This window comes from Lutjanus erythropterus, chromosome 2 (genome assembly GCF_056507025.1).
Source record: "Lutjanus erythropterus isolate fLutEry1 chromosome 2, fLutEry1.hap2, whole genome shotgun sequence".
Lineage (NCBI taxonomy): Eukaryota > Metazoa > Chordata > Actinopteri > Lutjaniformes > Lutjanidae > Lutjanus > Lutjanus erythropterus.
In genome coordinates this window covers 41,901,612-41,918,706 of record NC_139318.1, presented here as the reverse complement: position 1 = coordinate 41,918,706, position 17,095 = coordinate 41,901,612, and the positions used below count along the sequence as shown (strand labels likewise).

Sequence of the window (17,095 nt, the reverse complement as noted above, 5' to 3'; positions counted from 1 at the left end):
TTTCTGTCAGGAATTGGTAGAGACCAAAACAGAAATAATACCATTTTATACCAACATTGGGGTGTATATGCAGGATTTTTAAACATGACACACTAAAATAGGCAGATGATCTTTTTCTCATTTGCCTCTCTTGTTTTTCTTCTGCTGTGTGCCGAGACTCAACTCATGAGTGCAGGAGAGCAGAGGGAAAGAGGTTTTTAAAAGTGTCTGTGTTTGACTCTCACTACTTTTGTAGTCTCCAAATGAATCTCAGTGGTTTGAAGTTTAGTTTCTCCTGCATTGGTTTGCTCTTTCAGATATCTGCCTTATTTACCACCTAATATGTGCTTTCAGCTGTACAGCAGTAACCTAGTATCAAGTTACTGCTGATGACAATGCCACATATTCTGATTTCGCTGCTTATGTGTGAATATAACTCTCGATTGAACACAAACACGTCTTCAAACGGATGGAAGTGTTACACTGTTACTGCGGGATGTGAAAATAAGTAACTGTTTGGTGATACACTGATGATATGTCAACGTTGAAATCAAAGTAATCATGTTTTACACCATATCATGCAGCCCTAATAGGATGTAATTTTGCTCCTTAAAATTAAGATTAAATGCCATTCATGGATGTTCATAAGTGCTCAGTCTTAGATCTATCCATCATTTATACCAACTTATTCTTACAGGCTTGTGTCAGCTCCAGATGTTTCCTAAGCCAGAGGTGACCAGCAGATGGCAGCGTTACAGCACAGAGACACACATCCCACCACAAGGTAAATAAAATCACACCAACCCATTATGTTTCACCAAGGCAGTAAACAGAGCTGAAACAATTAGTCTATTAATTGATGATTACTGAAGGGGGTGTTGGGTTTTTTTTTTTTGGAAATTGTCAAGTTGTGACTATTTTAGGATACTTTACAAACAAACAGTATTGAATATATATATGAGTAGTATGTATCTGAATAGTATTATAGTATGTGGAAATTGAAGTGTATGTGTCTGAGTACCTGGAGTTTTTATCTCCATAAGCTAATGTTGTGACCTATTTAATGTCTTTATTTGTTTTTTTTATATACTGTAATGTCTGGTTTGATGCAGCATATACCCTTTATCTGAGACAAATTTCTCAGACGGGAGACAAATAAAGTAACCTTAGCCTTAAGATAAACTTAAGATTAATCAATAATACATATAATACTTAATTGCAGCCTCAGCACTGTGGCACAGTTTTATCAAAGCCTGTATCAACAGTGGAGTGTGACCACAGTTGATTATTTAAAATTCCAGCACCCAGGTGTTGACTGTTATAATTTTACTGATGTGAAGGCAGGATTTGCTTCATGTTTGTTAGTAGGAAACAACATCACTTCTTCTTTTGCTTAAAATTCAATATTCAAGACCAACTTTTCTAATTATGCTTTCCCCTAAAAAGGTAAAAGAAAGAAAAATGAATCCCAGCAAACACTAAATATTAACACTTCCACCTGTAAAGTGACCGTAAATACAAGACACAAAAAAGAGCACAACCAGATTTGATGAATCAATTATTATTATTATTATTATTGATCCCACAGCGAACATCAAAAGATGAAAAACAAAACATTTCTACATTCTGTTGGTTCAAGTCGTCCATACGTCTGTGTAGTCCTTCGTTCGCTCCTCAACAGTCAAACATCCAATCAGGTTTCAGATCCTCAAACAATCACGAAGTTCACTGGGTCTCCTCCTTTTAAAGCTTTTCTACAAAAATATGACGAGTGACGATCGATGGCGGCGTCAGATCTGATCACATCGTCTGATCAATAAATCAACAAAAATACAATCAGGATATGTATACATACATTTTTATATATAGATTTAGATCTCTCCCAGGAATAGAAGCACTAATATATACATACACACACACACACACAACTGCTGTGGGGCTTATTGGGTCCAATCAATCAGTCAATCAATCAATCACATGAACATCAGAGGTCTTTTGGACTGTTCAGAAGGCAGCTTTTTTTTGTCTCAGCAACAATATAAACATATTAATGTGCTGCAGGAAATCCCTAAATACAGAAGAACAGACCAGGACCAGCTGACCAGAGGCCAGACTGCATTTCCCAGCATGCAGCTGGTCTCTGTCGGGCAGCTTCCCAGCAGGGTCATAGCCAGGATTTGAAAAATACTGAGGACCTGAGCATAAATTCCTACACACTGAAGAAATGTTTAATGAGCCACCAACCAAACTCTGTTCAATTTAATTTTATTTTTTTTTAAGTATTTTGGAACAAATAGTAATTTCCATACAGTGTAGCCTTCTTTACCCCTTCAGATATGAAATTCTGTTGGAAAATACTAAAATACTTATTTTTTTACTTTAGTTTCTTCTTAAATTTTTGGTGTAAAAATGTATCAGAAACGGCCCTAAAAAACCTACACGTGGAATGTGTTTATAATGAAAAATGTAGAGCTGAGACAATCAAGTTGATCAACGAGAAATTAATTAACCATTTTTATAATCATAAATAGCACGTAATCATTTTTAAGCAAAAATGCCAAATGAAATGTTTGCTAGTTCTCTTAGTCGTCTGTGATTATAAACTGAATATCTTTGAGCTTTGGACTGTTGATCGGACAAACCGTGACACATACCTCAGGCTCTTAGAAAGCATCTTTCAACCGTTTTCTGATGTTTTTTTTTATTGGCCAAATGGGTAATGGATTAATTGATAATTAATTATTACCCCACCCACCCCATATTACCCAAGGACATGACCTCAGTCTTCAACAGTAGCTATGGCCCTGTGTCCCAGCATGCTCTGACATCTCATCGTTAGAAGTCGATACACAGCAGGCAACTTTGAGAGGCAACACGTCTTTTATCAAATCTGAATTCATTCACGTCATTATTCAGTCTGAAATCAGGTTCATGTTTGGGTGATTAATTTGCTCACTATGATTGAATAAATATGCTGCTTTAAGACTTCTGTCAGTCAATATTTCTTCCAATGACGTATGAAGCTGCTTTGATCAAATCCACACTTGTTGATACTTTTCTGGCTAAATGTCTGAGATGTGAGAACAGACGTAAGAGATCTAGTTCTCAGCCAAAAAGAATAGAGCACAAAGTGAGGAGATGGAATTTGCAAGAATACGGTCAACAAGTCAACAGATCTAAATATTTTACCAACTTGGAACAGGATCCAAAATAGAACCAGCTATTGGAGCCCAACCAAACTCTGTGGATAAATACAGTTAAATTTAAAGCTAAAAGTTAAACACAAAGTCCTCACAGTCCTGCATTCTGATTGGCTGTAAGCAGCTAATTCAAAAAAGTAAATCATCCACCTTGGAAATTTTTCAGTTGAAATGTTGACGAATGTTGAGAATTTCAGTGGGTCTTTAGTGAGCTGAATTAAAACAATTCAACAACAAAAAAAAACATTATTCTGGTGTCTTTGTCAAACATATTAGAGTTGAAAATATTTTATTGTGAACTTTTTACAGTAAAAATCACTGAATTCACTGTGCCTTTTTAAAAGGTAAATCAGTAAGCAGAGGTTTGGAATTTTCTAATAGTTTGAGATGGAAACGCCGCCATGTTGAAGAAGTGACAAAGGAAAGCTGTCGCGTGAACATGTCAGTTTAAACTGATTGGATGAATAACACAAACAAATAGTTTACCTGCAGAAAATTTAATCAGCAATGGATTGCTAGCAAAAGAGTTAGAATTCGCTCATCCTAGTTTCTCAGCTTTGAGGAAGTTTTGCTTTTCAGACTGTTGGTCCGACAAAACTGAAGGCTTTAGGAACATGTTGGGGATTTTTTTTTTTTTTTATATTTTATAGTCATTAAAATTAATGGCATGATAACTGGCAGATTAATTAGTAAAGAAAGTGATCATTAGTTGCAGCACTACGCACAAATTCTAGAGACACATCAGCTCCCTGATCCCAATGATAAAACTGAACATTTACCAGGTAATTTATGTGAAGTTTTTTAATCCGTTTTGTTTAGGGCCTGACTAATACTGCATATTTATGGGTGACAGGATAATGATATTTGAGAGTAATCATAGAAAAAATAGTTTATTGATTTCTATCATAAATACATAATGCAAATATTTTGATAAGGAGCCTGTAAATTCTGTTACAGAATTGTGACCAAGCGATGCACTGAACTGGATAATTACAGTGTAAAGAAAAAAAAGTGAGTCTTCTCTGATGGATAAAGAATGTAATGGAGACATAGTTCCTAAATTAATTAAACAATATGGCCAGAGTTCTGTATTGACACATTTATTGGCCAACATGTTTGCAAATACCAATCCTCTATATATCAGCTGATTTATTGTTCTGGCTCTAGGGTCCTTACTGTTCCTACTGGTGACAGTACTTCATAGAAGTCAGACATCGTTTAATTAAACTTCATGTAATGGAGACACTGTTTCTAAATTTCCACATACATATACACTGGTACATATACATAGTTTGTCCTGTCAGTACATGTTTTGGTCACAATTCTTTATTACCAACAGAAACGGTCCTTGTCAAATTCTTACATTTATGTAAAAACGCAAATATCAGCAGACATCACTGTGCATCAACAGCAACGGTCACTTCCAGGTAGCTTATTTTAATTATGGAGATATCTAAAATCAGCAAACTGCTTATTTCTGCTGGTATTTTCAACTGTAACATTTAATGATACAGTTAAACCAACCTGCTCTGATAATTACAGCGTTGCTTGGTCATCTTTAATAAACCAAGGCAATATCTTACTGCTGGTCAGACTAACTGCTAGTTTTGGGTCAACTCAAGCTGTCATTTTCTTTAGTTTGTCCTCCAACAGGTAAATTGATGTTAGTGAAATAATAAAACGTGTATTTTAGATGAATGGGTTTTCTACCCAGAAGTTATCGTAAACAAACATTGTGATTGGTTCCATATCAGCCTCAAAAATCCTGTGTGGGTCAGGCTCTAAATGTTAAATTATCTGTTGTGGTAGCAGAGGGTTCCAACATGATGCTGTGTGCCCCTGCGACTGCTGATAACTGCCTCAGACCTGAGCGTAACCAGCAGCTGTGTCCACTCTACTTTTTATAGTTCTGCTTTTCATAGCCCGCTATGTTTTCTGCAATGTCCGCTATATTTCTTGATCTGCTTCTCCTGAAAAAAACAGTATTGCCTCTAAAAGTTGGAAACAAACCACTGTATTCCTCTTCTTATTCCTCATATTAACCAGCTAATTATTTACACTGTTATCCAGACATTCGCGTACAGTAATGTTTTTAATCCTTTTCCACAAACAGCAGCCCACGGCGGCACCATTTGGCATCCCAGAGGCAGAAACTGTTGCCGATTGTGACTCATGTTCAGTTCAACAACGTGCCGTGAAGCAAAACATCCGAACTCCCCAGGTGCTCCCAAAGCTATTTTTGTTCGAACATATTTACAATCTACAGACCCAGTCGATATTTTGTTCCAGAGTCATGAGCGTCAGGTTCGGTGTTGGACTCTTTGAGATGACCTGGAACAAATCACACACTCACTGTTCAGATACACTGGACCAACACTGACCCACAGCCAGCAAATTAAAACTTCCACACATGGTTCAACCATGTGATGCTGTTGAGCTACTGGACTAAATTACTGAACCCCACCCCTCTGGGCAACACGGGGTCTGGGCGTCTAGGCTACAGACAAATCAAACACACCCAGGACTTTAGAGGATCTGAGACACTAAAAAAAGCTTCCTGTGTGGCTGCTTAACAAGCCATGTATTGATCATGTGATCAGGAAGTGAATACTAACTAAAACAATCAACAGTTCTATGGGTAAGACTGGGTCACACAGAAACTTTATGCACAATCAAATTGCAAACATGAACCAAAAAAAAGAAACAAAGGCAAAAGATGGTCGCTGCAGCAACAGGAAAAAGATAAATCTCAAAAATGTTTAAAACAAACAATCTAAACGGCCTAAAAGGAAGCAGAACTTTAGAAAATAAAATAAGACACACATTGAGTTCCAGCGATTAATCACATCCACAAAAAGTAAGTCTGTGTGTGTGATTTTGCTCTGTGCAGTCTGTGCTGACACACTCAGGTGTGTCTGCTCTGGGTGTTGGACCTGTTAAATTCAACAGTTAACCTGCAGGGAAGGTGGTTCAGCCTCATTTGTGATTGGTTGGAGGGGGCAGGAGAGGGGCGGAGCGATCGTTGGTGAGGGTCCTTTTGAGCTTTACTGCTCTGATCTGGGTCAGCATATTTCCTCCTCCTCCACCTTGGATCTGCTGCTCCGGGTTCTGGTCCTGGATGGAGGGTGGAGGGGCCTGGGGCTGGTAGTGAGCGCTGTGGCCAAGACCGGTGGCCTCTCCCTGTGAGGCGGAGGCATGGAGCGTGGCCTGCTGCTGCTGCTGCTGCTGCTGGAACAGCTTCTGTTTCTGCTGCTGGTTCAGCTGCTGATCCTGTTGGTGCTGCAGTTGCTGGGGTTGCTGAAGCAGTGATTGTTGATGCTGAAACTGTTGCTGTAGTTGCTGCTGTTGTTGAAAATGCGGCTGCTGATGTGGAAAAGGTTGGTGTTGCTGATGATATTGCTGCTGCTGTAGTTGATTGCGTTGCTGCTGATGATTTAGCTGTTGGTTGATTTGCTGCTGTTGCTGTAGCTGCTGCTGGTACTCTCTCTCTTGTTGCTGTTTGGCGTTGCTGCCTTCTACTGGCAGGGAGGGTACGGTGGGTACAGGCACCGGGATGGGCATCTGACCAGGTACCAGCTGGTAGTACGGGGAGGGTGGAGGTAAGGCACTGAGGCTCTGTGTGGAGGTGCAGAGTTTACTGTAACCTAAACCTACTGCTCCTCCAGCAGAGGGCGCTGTGAACACATTCTCATCGCTGCCGCCGTTTCCTCCGAGGGCTTTGAGGGGAACCTGCGGGGTGCAGATGGGAATGGGAACCCCCCCGCTGATCGTGCCCCTGCGATACGCCGGCTTGGAGGACGGTTTGCGCCTGATGGTTGCCGTGTGGGACGGCAGCTGGTGGACGGACCTGCCAGTCAACTCGGGCTCGGCCAATAGGCTGACTGTGGAGGAGGGGCGCTTGGACTGAGCAAACTTCCTGTACTGGTAACCAAGGTCAGAGTTCCTCGGGATGGTGGAGGACTTGTCAAAGTCTGACTGGTTGTTGCTGTGGGAGAGGTGATGTAAGGAGATTGAGTCGGCGTCTCCATGGAGAGAGATGGACTCGTAGTCAGCTAGATGGACAGACAAAGAAGATATTAGTTCAGCTGGACTTGTGTTGTTTCTTATCTTGGTGACATTTGATAAAGTGTTTCCATCATCTGACAAACGGACGACAGAAGCAGCAGGAACACGTAATTACATGAGTGACTCATTGGTTGGGTGTGTGTGTATGAACAATTAGGAGATGCATCAGTGTGGAAACTCTGAACAGAAACAGGGAACACTCAGTACAGTCACTTTTAGGTCACCCACATCCAGCATAGTGTTTAGAATAATGAAGCTAAAATTGACTTCATGGGAATGACTATGTTTTTAAAAAGTCAAACACACACACAGCACAAGGAGGGACTATTTTCTGATATTTTATATACCAGTAATCTTTTTTTCCAAAGACAATAATATTAATTGCAGCTCTATCTAGTTTTATCTCCTCAGGTCTGATACTGAACTGTTCTACTTATGTAAAGTTCAAGTCTCTCAATTTGGACTTTAAGTTTAGAGGTCAACAAAAGACCTTCAGACAAAAATCCAAACGAGGCCTGATTTAAGTGTCTTACAGTTTATATAATGTCTAGAATTAACATGTTAACTAAATAGCTGGCAGACAAGACAATTGAAAATGTCACCACAGACTTTAATAGCATTCTATCAATAATAAAAAAAAAAATCATTAGTTGCAGCCCTAAATGTCAAGCCTAGTCCCTTCCTTTTCAGACAACTAAAATGACTTGCACTGTTGTGAAACATTCAAATCTGCTAAATTGGATGGTATATTTTCTCCAAACAACTGCAATTAAAGCTTTTTTGATGATAAAGATGAGAGTTTGATTTGGTCAAAGTTTAATTTATGTTACACATTTCATTGCTCTAATTGGTTGTAGGTCTATCCAATTGCCTCCAGAGTAATTTTGGTCTTTGTTTGTTGGTAACACCCTTTAGAAATCCTCCAGCGAGGTTCAAGACCAGTCTGCATTTGCAAATTGGTCTGGTGATGTCATCATTTTTTGAACACATCTGGGGTTTTCCGTTGGCACTTTAGGTCATGCCAAGTCAAACCATGGCAAAACTTCTCAGCCAACAACAGCTGCTAAATATTTCTGCTGAAAATTTGAATTTTAGTTCTTTACAATGGCATGCAATTGAACCCCTGACCCTGGCTGGGAAATAAGCAAGCAGGAAGGCAGACAGACAGGCTGATAAACAGACAGGTAGTCAAGAGACCTACCATAGGAGGGAGGATCTCTCCTTACAGCTGGAAGAGAAGGAAGGAAGTTTAGCCAAGAAAACACAAAACTACTGAAAGAACAAAACAGAGAACCAGAGAGGAGAAAGTACATCAGTGACACAGAGAAATACAGAAGAAACTAGTAAATAACTGAGATGACAGACAGGTCAACAGAGGACAGCTGACAGGTTCAGTCAGACAGACAGACAGTCAATTTACCAGGGAGAGAGCTCCCTGAGTGAATCTGTGTCCACATTCATATCTAATCATTTAATTACAGATTTGCGTACAGACAGTGTTTGTTGGTGAAGATGCCTCTGTAATTTATGTTAAAATCACAGATTGTTCCTTTAAGTCAAAGAGCTTATAGAGCACGTAATCATAATTTACTGTGGCAGGAAACCAGACATCTTTTGGATGCCTGAAGACATTAAATATGGATGAAAATCAATTTGTAAAAACACAAGGAGCCTTATGTATTCAAAAATGTGTTTTGCTTCTTTACAGTTGTTTCTCTGTACACACTGCATTTTTTCTGTGTGTGTGTGTGTATATATACTCACTGTGTGTATGTATTGTGTCCTCAGAGCAGGACGGGGTGGTGGTCTGGGTGCTGTAACCACTGGAACAGTGCAGAGAGTCCCTGCTGCTCCGCGGGGCGTCCGAATTCAACGCACCCAACGTCAATGCCAGCTGATCCCGGGCCGAGCATGACTGAAAGAAGGAGAGGAGGTGATGTTATAAAGTTTAATATAATAAATATTACCATGTGTTTTCTAAATAACATGACATATTTTTACAGAAAGAAGAGAAAATGAAAGGAGAGAAGTAAGGAGAGGAGACAAAAGGAAACGGACAAGATGAAACAAAGACTGGAGAAGAGGAGGGGAAACGAGAGGAAAGGTGATAAGGCATGAAAGGAGATGGGAAAAGAGAAGAAGTAGAGGAGATCAGATGAGAGGCTGTGTCCTCCTCTGGTCTCCTGCTGCCCTCTAGTGGCTTATATGGATTTAGAATCGGTAGTATCAACTCAGTCTTCAGGTGTATTTAGTAAAATTGTGTTTTTTCCCCCTGAAATTCAAAAATGCTTTATTTTTACCTTTCATTTAACACTAAAAGTCAACTGAGAATCAATTCTCATTTACAGCGACGTCCTGGCTAATAGGCAGCGACAGAGGAACATTAAATCATAGATGCATCTAGTGCAAGAAAACAATATCTTAGTTCATCATGCAGCAGTTACACCATCCTGTGTGTTACCTTCCCAGACGCAGACATGGCTCGAGCTCTCTCTCCATGGTGTGAGTAGGCGTTGTGTGGCGGTGCCAACATGCCGTTCTCTGCCCCCCCGCCCCCTCCAGCAGCGAGCTGATTCGTGGAACCGACAGCATCCTGTCAGAAACAGACCAGTCACTCGACTTAATGAACAGGTACAGTCAGTGTAAACAACAGCACTGTTACCAGAATATACACAGAATATAATCACGTGGCCACCATAGAAGTCCCTCATCACACATCAAGACTGTTTGTCTCAGGTTGCCAGGTTACTTATCTATTCTTATTCTAAAGTAAATGCTGATGATGGCTCTTTAGATAGATTCCCTGTAATAAGAAGGACTTCTACAGTGGCTGCTGGTCTGTGAACATCAACACAACATGTTAGCAATTCAGCTTATAGTCTTAAGGATTTTGAATTTCAGTATATTTAATTCTCTATGCAAAATGAGTTCTTAATTTTGAAAACAGATAAACGCCTTTAAAGAAGCTGGTATTGCTTTATATTGTTCTTACTGTCAAATCCCATGAAAAAATAAAAACCAACTACGTCTAATGCACCTCTTGAAGGGATAGTTCTGATTATCTGAAGTGGAGCTGCATGAAGTACTTATCGAAAATGTGACTCTTGCTCAACCAGACTATTTTCTACGGGTGCTGCGACATAATCACTGTGCCTCATCTACCACTGCCTTGATCAGTTAGATTTGTTTGTATTATTGTTTGACTTCAATGTTTAAAAAGTTTAGATCAGACGCACCAAAGTCACACAGTAACACAAACTAACAGATTGAGGTGGCGATAGACCCGCAACTCTGTGTTCTGCTAGGAAATGATCTCGCCAACGGAGTCTGGTTGAGCAAGAGAGAGTGATATTTGACTTGCATGATGGTAGTTTCCTGTCAGAACAGGCTGTCTGATGGCAAGGTAAAGTGGTGAAAACAGCTGCACACTAGTTTTTAGCAAGTGTTACCCAAATTGGAGAAACTACAACATTTGTTGGGGACTATTTTCAGTGGTGGATTAATACATAAGGTGTCCCAGTGAGCAGCAGGATGGTGTGTGTTGGTTTGACTCAAAATAGACTACAGTGTGTGTGTTCATGGTAATGAAGGAGCACCAGTACAGCAGTGTGACTCACTGATGTGCTTACAGTTTTTGAACAACAGCAGAGCTCTGTTATATCAGGCTTTGAATAAACACACACAATACCTCAGTTGTTGGTTTTGGTCTTTTCATGGGATTTGTTGACATTAAGAAAAATACAGAATATCACCAGACTTGTCAGAAAACTTCTCAGTTGACTGAATGAGGCACTGTTTGTTAGTCTGTGGGTCAGTAAATAAAAGATAATGTGTGATGAACTTTGACAATGTTGGAAATAAACTCAATTTAAAGGGACAGTTCACACAAAAATACAAATTTTTCCTCTTACCTGTGGTGCTGTTTACCAATCCAGATAGTTTTGGTGTGAGTTGCAGAGTTTTTGAGATATCAGATGTGGAAATATCTGCCTTCACTCCAATATAATGGGACTAAATGTCACTCTCATTGTGGTTCTCAAAGAGCTCAAAAATACATTTGAAAAACTCAACAGCAACGTCTCTTTCCAGAGATCATGAACAACTTACTCAAATTAATCCACAGACTTTGTTGTGAACAGGAGCTTCTTTCTTTCTACTAGAAGGAAAGTAGTTCTGACTAGAAATGCAACAATTGATTGATTATTAATTGCTTATCAAATTAATCTATCATAACTATTTTGATAATCAAATAATCAATTTGAGTCATTTTTAAATAAAAAATTCTCATTTCAGCTTCTCAAATGTGAATATTTTTCATGTTTCTTTAGTTCTTTACAAGAGTTAACAGATTTGTTTTGTGTTTTTGACATAACAATACATTTGGGGACGTCACCTTGGGTTTTGGAAGTGATCAACATTTTTTACCACTTTATGGTCCAAACCACTAATCAACTAATAATGGATTAATCAAGAAAATAATCAACATAATGAAATTAGTTACAGACCTTGTTCCTACAACAAGGTCTGTAGATTATTTTAAGTATGTGGGTTGTGATTTCTAGAAAGAGACACTGCTGTTGAGTTTTTCAAATGTCTTTTTTTTTTTTTTTTGCACCCCAAGCCAAGTGTCATTCAGTCCCATTATATTGGAGAAAGGTAAACATCTCTACAGCTGATATCTCCAAAACTCTGCAACTCACACCAAAACCATCTAGCTAGATAAACAGTACAACAGGCTAAAGGAAAAATATGTATAATCTTTCCTGGAGTGAACTGTCCCTTTAAAGCAAACAAACTTCATTACTGAACAGGCAAAGAAAACACTCAGTAATCACAGGACCACTGACAAGACACCACTGACAGCAATATTAACACCAGTGTAAGTCACAGCAGATTTCCATGACAGAGTGGGTGTCTCGGTAACAGAGGGGAGAAATGTGACGAGGTATCTGACAGTGGGACGAAGGCTGGTTGAGGTTTGCAGGGCGGGACGAGGTGATCACATGCGGAAAGTTGGATGTGCAGCGGGGAGGTACAACATACTGACAAAGTAGATTTTCTAAGACTTATTGATTAAGGGGGAAAATACGCATCTGGTGAACAGTAAAGACCGACACCGTCAGGCTCTCTGTCACTTGAATTATTGACTAATAAGCAACAATTTTAATGATCATGGTCACTTTTTTGAGCCAAATTGTCAAATATTATCTCGTTCCAGCTTCTCAAATGTTATGATTTGCTGGTTTTCGCTTCCATGTCACCTCAGGCTGAGCGAAATGTGATGGGCATTTTTTTTTGAATGATTCAGAAGAGGCAGGTTGGAAACTATTGGCTAAAAATATAGCTTTGCAGCTGTAAATTTTACCAAAAACTTGAAGAGACTACTAAATTGTTAGTCAAATACAACTGAGAGACAAACATAAGGTATCAGAAGAGTAGAAGACACAAAACGACCGAGTTATATCATAGATACAGACATAACAACACATTAAAAGGACACTGACAAGGCAGAAAATACACAGCCAACAATCAGGCAAGCACTTACACAAAAACTCATCACTGTGCATGTGAGCAAACACAGGTTTTATGGAATTGGATCAAGAATTACGTTTAAAATGACAGAGAAGTGAAATTAAGATTTTATGGAAGGAAACCAGACGTGGATTAGAGATATATGAGGTTCTGAGTTGGAGTGGATAATATCAGAGACATAAAAAGTGAAATCAAAGACGAAGGGTATAAAGTCGGTGCCAAGCGTGAGCTGATGGAAAACATAACGGTAAAAAGGCGGGAGGTGATGTGAGATGGGGTCAGATTTAAACCGATGGAAGACAAACTGTTACAACACGGTAACACACAGGACGGTGCTCGGGTTGGGAGGAAATGTAATAGTTGTAGTTTTTTCTCACGGTGGTCATATCCCTGCGGCTAACGCGGCGGCTCAGCGCGGGGTGGTGGCCATGGCCGACAGCGTAACCGTAGCGACCACGGCTGCCCTGACGACCGAGGCGATTGGGGGAGTTCCCTTCGCTGAGGGACCGCCCGGTTTCATCACAGCCAATCATCAGATAGGGGGAGGAGCAGCGCTACACACAGGAGAGGGTTAGAGCCGTGTCTGTAGTCCTTGTCCCGGAGAAAAGCTTTTATTTTGTAGATCCTCCAAGCCAACAGTGTCATTTTAAATTGGGGGGTGGTGTTGAGAGTTGGCAGAAGGGTCAGAGTGTGTGGGAGGTTGTAGGAGTGTTATATTTGAGTGAAATGTACCTTTTTAAGATATTAAACATGTTCAAACAGAAAAAGCAGTTTTGTTGGATTCAAGTTTGAAAGCTTATTTTGGCTGAAATTAGAAAATTCATTGTATACTGCTACATGGCCAAAAGTATGTGGTTGCTTTGTGTACAGGGGTTTTGTCATGTTTAAACAGGAAAGGACTTCAACCAAACTGAAGGTCAAAGAACTATTGTACAAAATATTGTTGTACGCAGCAGCTTTAAGCTTTCATTCACAGTGAGACCAACCAAATCAACCACACCAAAAGTACACTTATGTATGTGGTGTCCACATACTTTTGACCAAATACTGTATATCAAATTTATGCTGATTGTTTAAACAAGCAATGAACATGTAATATAATATAATGAAACAAATAAAGTTTAAGGGCTATTGAAGCAATGTAGCTTCTTTTGAGGACAAAATAAGATTTATTTCTAGCAAAATGTTAATATACTGTACAGAAAATAAATTTTCGGTCAATCTGAAAACAGTCACCATATCTGTGGTGTGTGTGTGTGTGTTTGTTTGTTGTCTGTTTGTTACCTGGATGTGTACTCCATCCACAGCACAACTGATGGAGTCCAAGGAGGGAACATGTCTCACTGATCCAGACTGGTAGCTATAAAACACACAAACCCTAAGTTGAAGGATAAACACACAGACAGCTGATCTGCTGAAGCAGAGGGTTTTAAAGTAGGAGGTTGACCTTTTTTATGTGTTATGTGTAGGCTATCTTGCCTCAGCTTTTTGAGTGTCTTTGGCATCAAAGAACATAATCACAATCTTATAGGGATCCAGGAATCAAACAAAAATAAGCAAGTAAACTCAGGGGGTGAGGCAGAGCCTTTTTCAAAGCTTTGTCTGAGGGGAGGCCCAGAGCCTCAAATACAACTGAATTATCAAAATCAAATAATAAAGAAAAACCTGTCCCAGAGCCATGATTGTAAACCTTAGAAAATACATTTAGACTCTATTCCCACTGTACATTAAAGGAATTAAAGTATTCAGATTGTTTTTCATCTTCTAATTATGTTAACAATGGCACTAAGCTGCATGAAAGGTCCTATACAATAACAGTAAAAATACAGTATGTAGTAAACTAATAACAGCTGTGTGTGTGTGTGTGTGTGTGTGTGTGTGTGTGTGTGTGTGTGTGTTACCTGCTGATGCTGCTCTTCCTGGACAGAGTGTTACTGGGAGAAGCTGGAGGTGTCTGATAGGTGTAGTTGAAATCAGAACCTTTCAGGTCCAAAATCACCTGAGAAACAAAAATAAAAGATTGAACTCACTGAGTGTTTCTGGGTGCTCTGCTTTTAGGATAACACCGGTACTATTCCATGTTTGTAACATCTGGTTCACGCTTCATGCTTGATCAGTGTGTGTGCGTGGTGTTACCTGCTTGTTTTTATTTCAGCGCCCATATTAACACATTACAGCAGCAACACATACTGCATTAGCAGCGTGGCTGCAGCCACACGTCAACTTGGGATTAGGTGGCTCATCTGTTTTTTGCACATGATGTGTGGTTCTCAGCAAAATACAGTGAAAATCATATCAGCAAGATGACACCTTTCACTACAGTGTCATTGTCTATATCTGTGGAATCTGCCAGACATGAAAAACTATTTTTCTTTTTGCTTCTCTCTTTTCTCTTTCTGTCTCCCTATCTGCCTTCTTCTCTGACTGAAGGGAGGAAAAATCATCAATAATAATAAGACATATGTAGATACAGAGACAATACTTAGTAGATCAATTAATTGTTAGTTTTGGTCTTTTAAAGATATTTGTAGAGAGTAAAAAAAAATTGAGTATTATCAAACGTAGAGGAAATGTTAGAGGTCATCAGAAGCATCAGTGAGGAAGAGGAGGATACCTGCTCGCTGGCTGGTGGAAGTTTATTTGGCTCAGCTGTCAGGTTGGTCAGATCTTCCAGAATGGTCTGCAGGTGGGTCACCTCACCCAGCATGTTGATTTCATGGTCCTGAACACACACACACACACACACACCAAGTAATGATTAGTGTGGTTATTGTTAATATAATAGTCTTTAAAGTTACCACAGTTCTGTGTCGGTGGATCTGATTCATCACACTGACCAGTACAGGTTTCAGCATGCTGACGAAGCTGCAGTAACGCGCTCTTTCCTCTATCAGCGCTCTGCAAACGGCCCGCTTCTCCGTGTCCTCCAGGACGGCGTAACGGACGTTAACGTCCTGCAGTGCACTGTCCAGCTGTCCCCGAGCCTCGTCCTTCCCTACAGAAACACACACACAGGAGGAACTCATGAGGGTTCAGGGAGGAACTGGGCTGTTTAATAACATCACCTGTGTCACTGGTCTCTTTGCAAACAAAATGAAGCTGGATTTTTAACAGTCAGCAGAGGAACAGACTACACACACACTCAGACTGCGATACACAGGTCTTACCAGCAGGGGGCAGCACAACACCACAAAGCTGATGTAATGGCAGCCAGAGAAGAGACACGCATGCAGTGCCAAGTGTCAGCTGTTTGTCATACATGTGCTGCCTGATCTCTGTGTGAGTCTGAGCACCAGTTGGTGTTTAAATGTGTGATTATTAAAAAAAAAAAATAGCTTCATACTAATAATGTAAAAACATTTCTCAGACTGGGGGGTTTCTGTGTTTAGAGTAATCTGACTGAACACCTGGTCTATTGATTAATTACTTACTGTATGTATTCATACTGTAGCTCCTTCATGATTTAATGTCAGTTAAGCAGCTGATTAATTGAGAAATACAGTGATACTGTAGAGAGGGAAGGAATTTGAATTTGAGAAAGAAAAACATGGAAAGAGATGAGACCTCTGTGATGTGATTTACTACATTGTTTACTGGACACCACCACTGGCATGTGACCCAGACCAGCCTCATCATATGTTCCCATCCTCAAACCAGCACATGTAAAAAACCCCTGAAACCCAGATCAAAAAACCAGAGGATGGTTCTGGAGCCATCTGTCTTGAAGACGAAAGACATTTTGTGGCTCTTTCATCACATATGTAACACAATCCTCATCACTCCAGTTGGTTACAGACATCAACAGGCCGGTCACACGGTCAGCTGTCACGCATCTTCAGTGTTAAGATCAAAAAGCTTCTAACCACAAAAAGGCTTTTAACTACCAAACCAACAGGATCTCCTCCGGAAGTATTTTAAAGCATGTAAAATACTCTGACTACCATTCTGTAAACTCTTCAAATTACTTCTAATTGTTTTCCCTCAATAAAAAACTCAAAGTCTATGAATATGCCAATATTTTAAGAGCAAAGATGTTTGTACTTCCACATCTGCATGGTTCAATATGTTATTGTGAAAGTGGCTTAAACTGATTTAACATGAACAGAGAGAAACTTTCCCCGTTCAGTAGATGATGTGAAAACAGACTAATGTCAAACTGCATGAACATCCTTCTGCAGTGACTCAAAACATCCAACTCAAGCAACAATACGCAAAACTAACTGAAAAACTGTGAAATCTGAGTGGATGGAGGATTTTAAATGTAAAATCTGACCATTTTGATTCAAGGATGGAGACAAAAAAATTACATTTTAAGTATT

General features: G+C 39.7%; 1 protein-coding gene across 3 annotated transcripts in view; it reads right to left on the bottom strand.

Moving 5' to 3' along the window:
- Nucleotides 1–5,818: 5,818 nt before the first annotated feature.
- mtss1 (MTSS I-BAR domain containing 1) overlaps nt 5,819–17,095 on the bottom strand; it is an 82,751-nt gene continuing 71,474 nt past the window's right edge. The window contains exons 7-15 of one of the 3 annotated variants that reach the window (XM_084740486.1): nt 15,614–15,771; nt 15,391–15,498; nt 14,678–14,775; nt 14,061–14,136; nt 13,154–13,330; nt 9,706–9,837; nt 9,009–9,159; nt 8,446–8,472; nt 5,819–7,231 (exon numbers count right to left, since the gene is read on the bottom strand). In XM_084740486.1, coding sequence (XP_084596612.1) covers nt 6,156–7,231; nt 8,446–8,472; nt 9,009–9,159; nt 9,706–9,837; nt 13,154–13,330; nt 14,061–14,136; nt 14,678–14,775; nt 15,391–15,498; nt 15,614–15,771 — 2,003 coding nt within the window. In that variant the 3' untranslated portion in view covers nt 5,819–6,155. The remainder of the gene's footprint in view (nt 7,232–8,445; nt 8,473–9,008; nt 9,160–9,705; nt 9,838–13,153; nt 13,331–14,060; nt 14,137–14,677; nt 14,776–15,390; nt 15,499–15,613; nt 15,772–17,095) is intronic. The other 2 variants (XM_084740495.1, XM_084740505.1) reach the window with 2 other exon arrangements.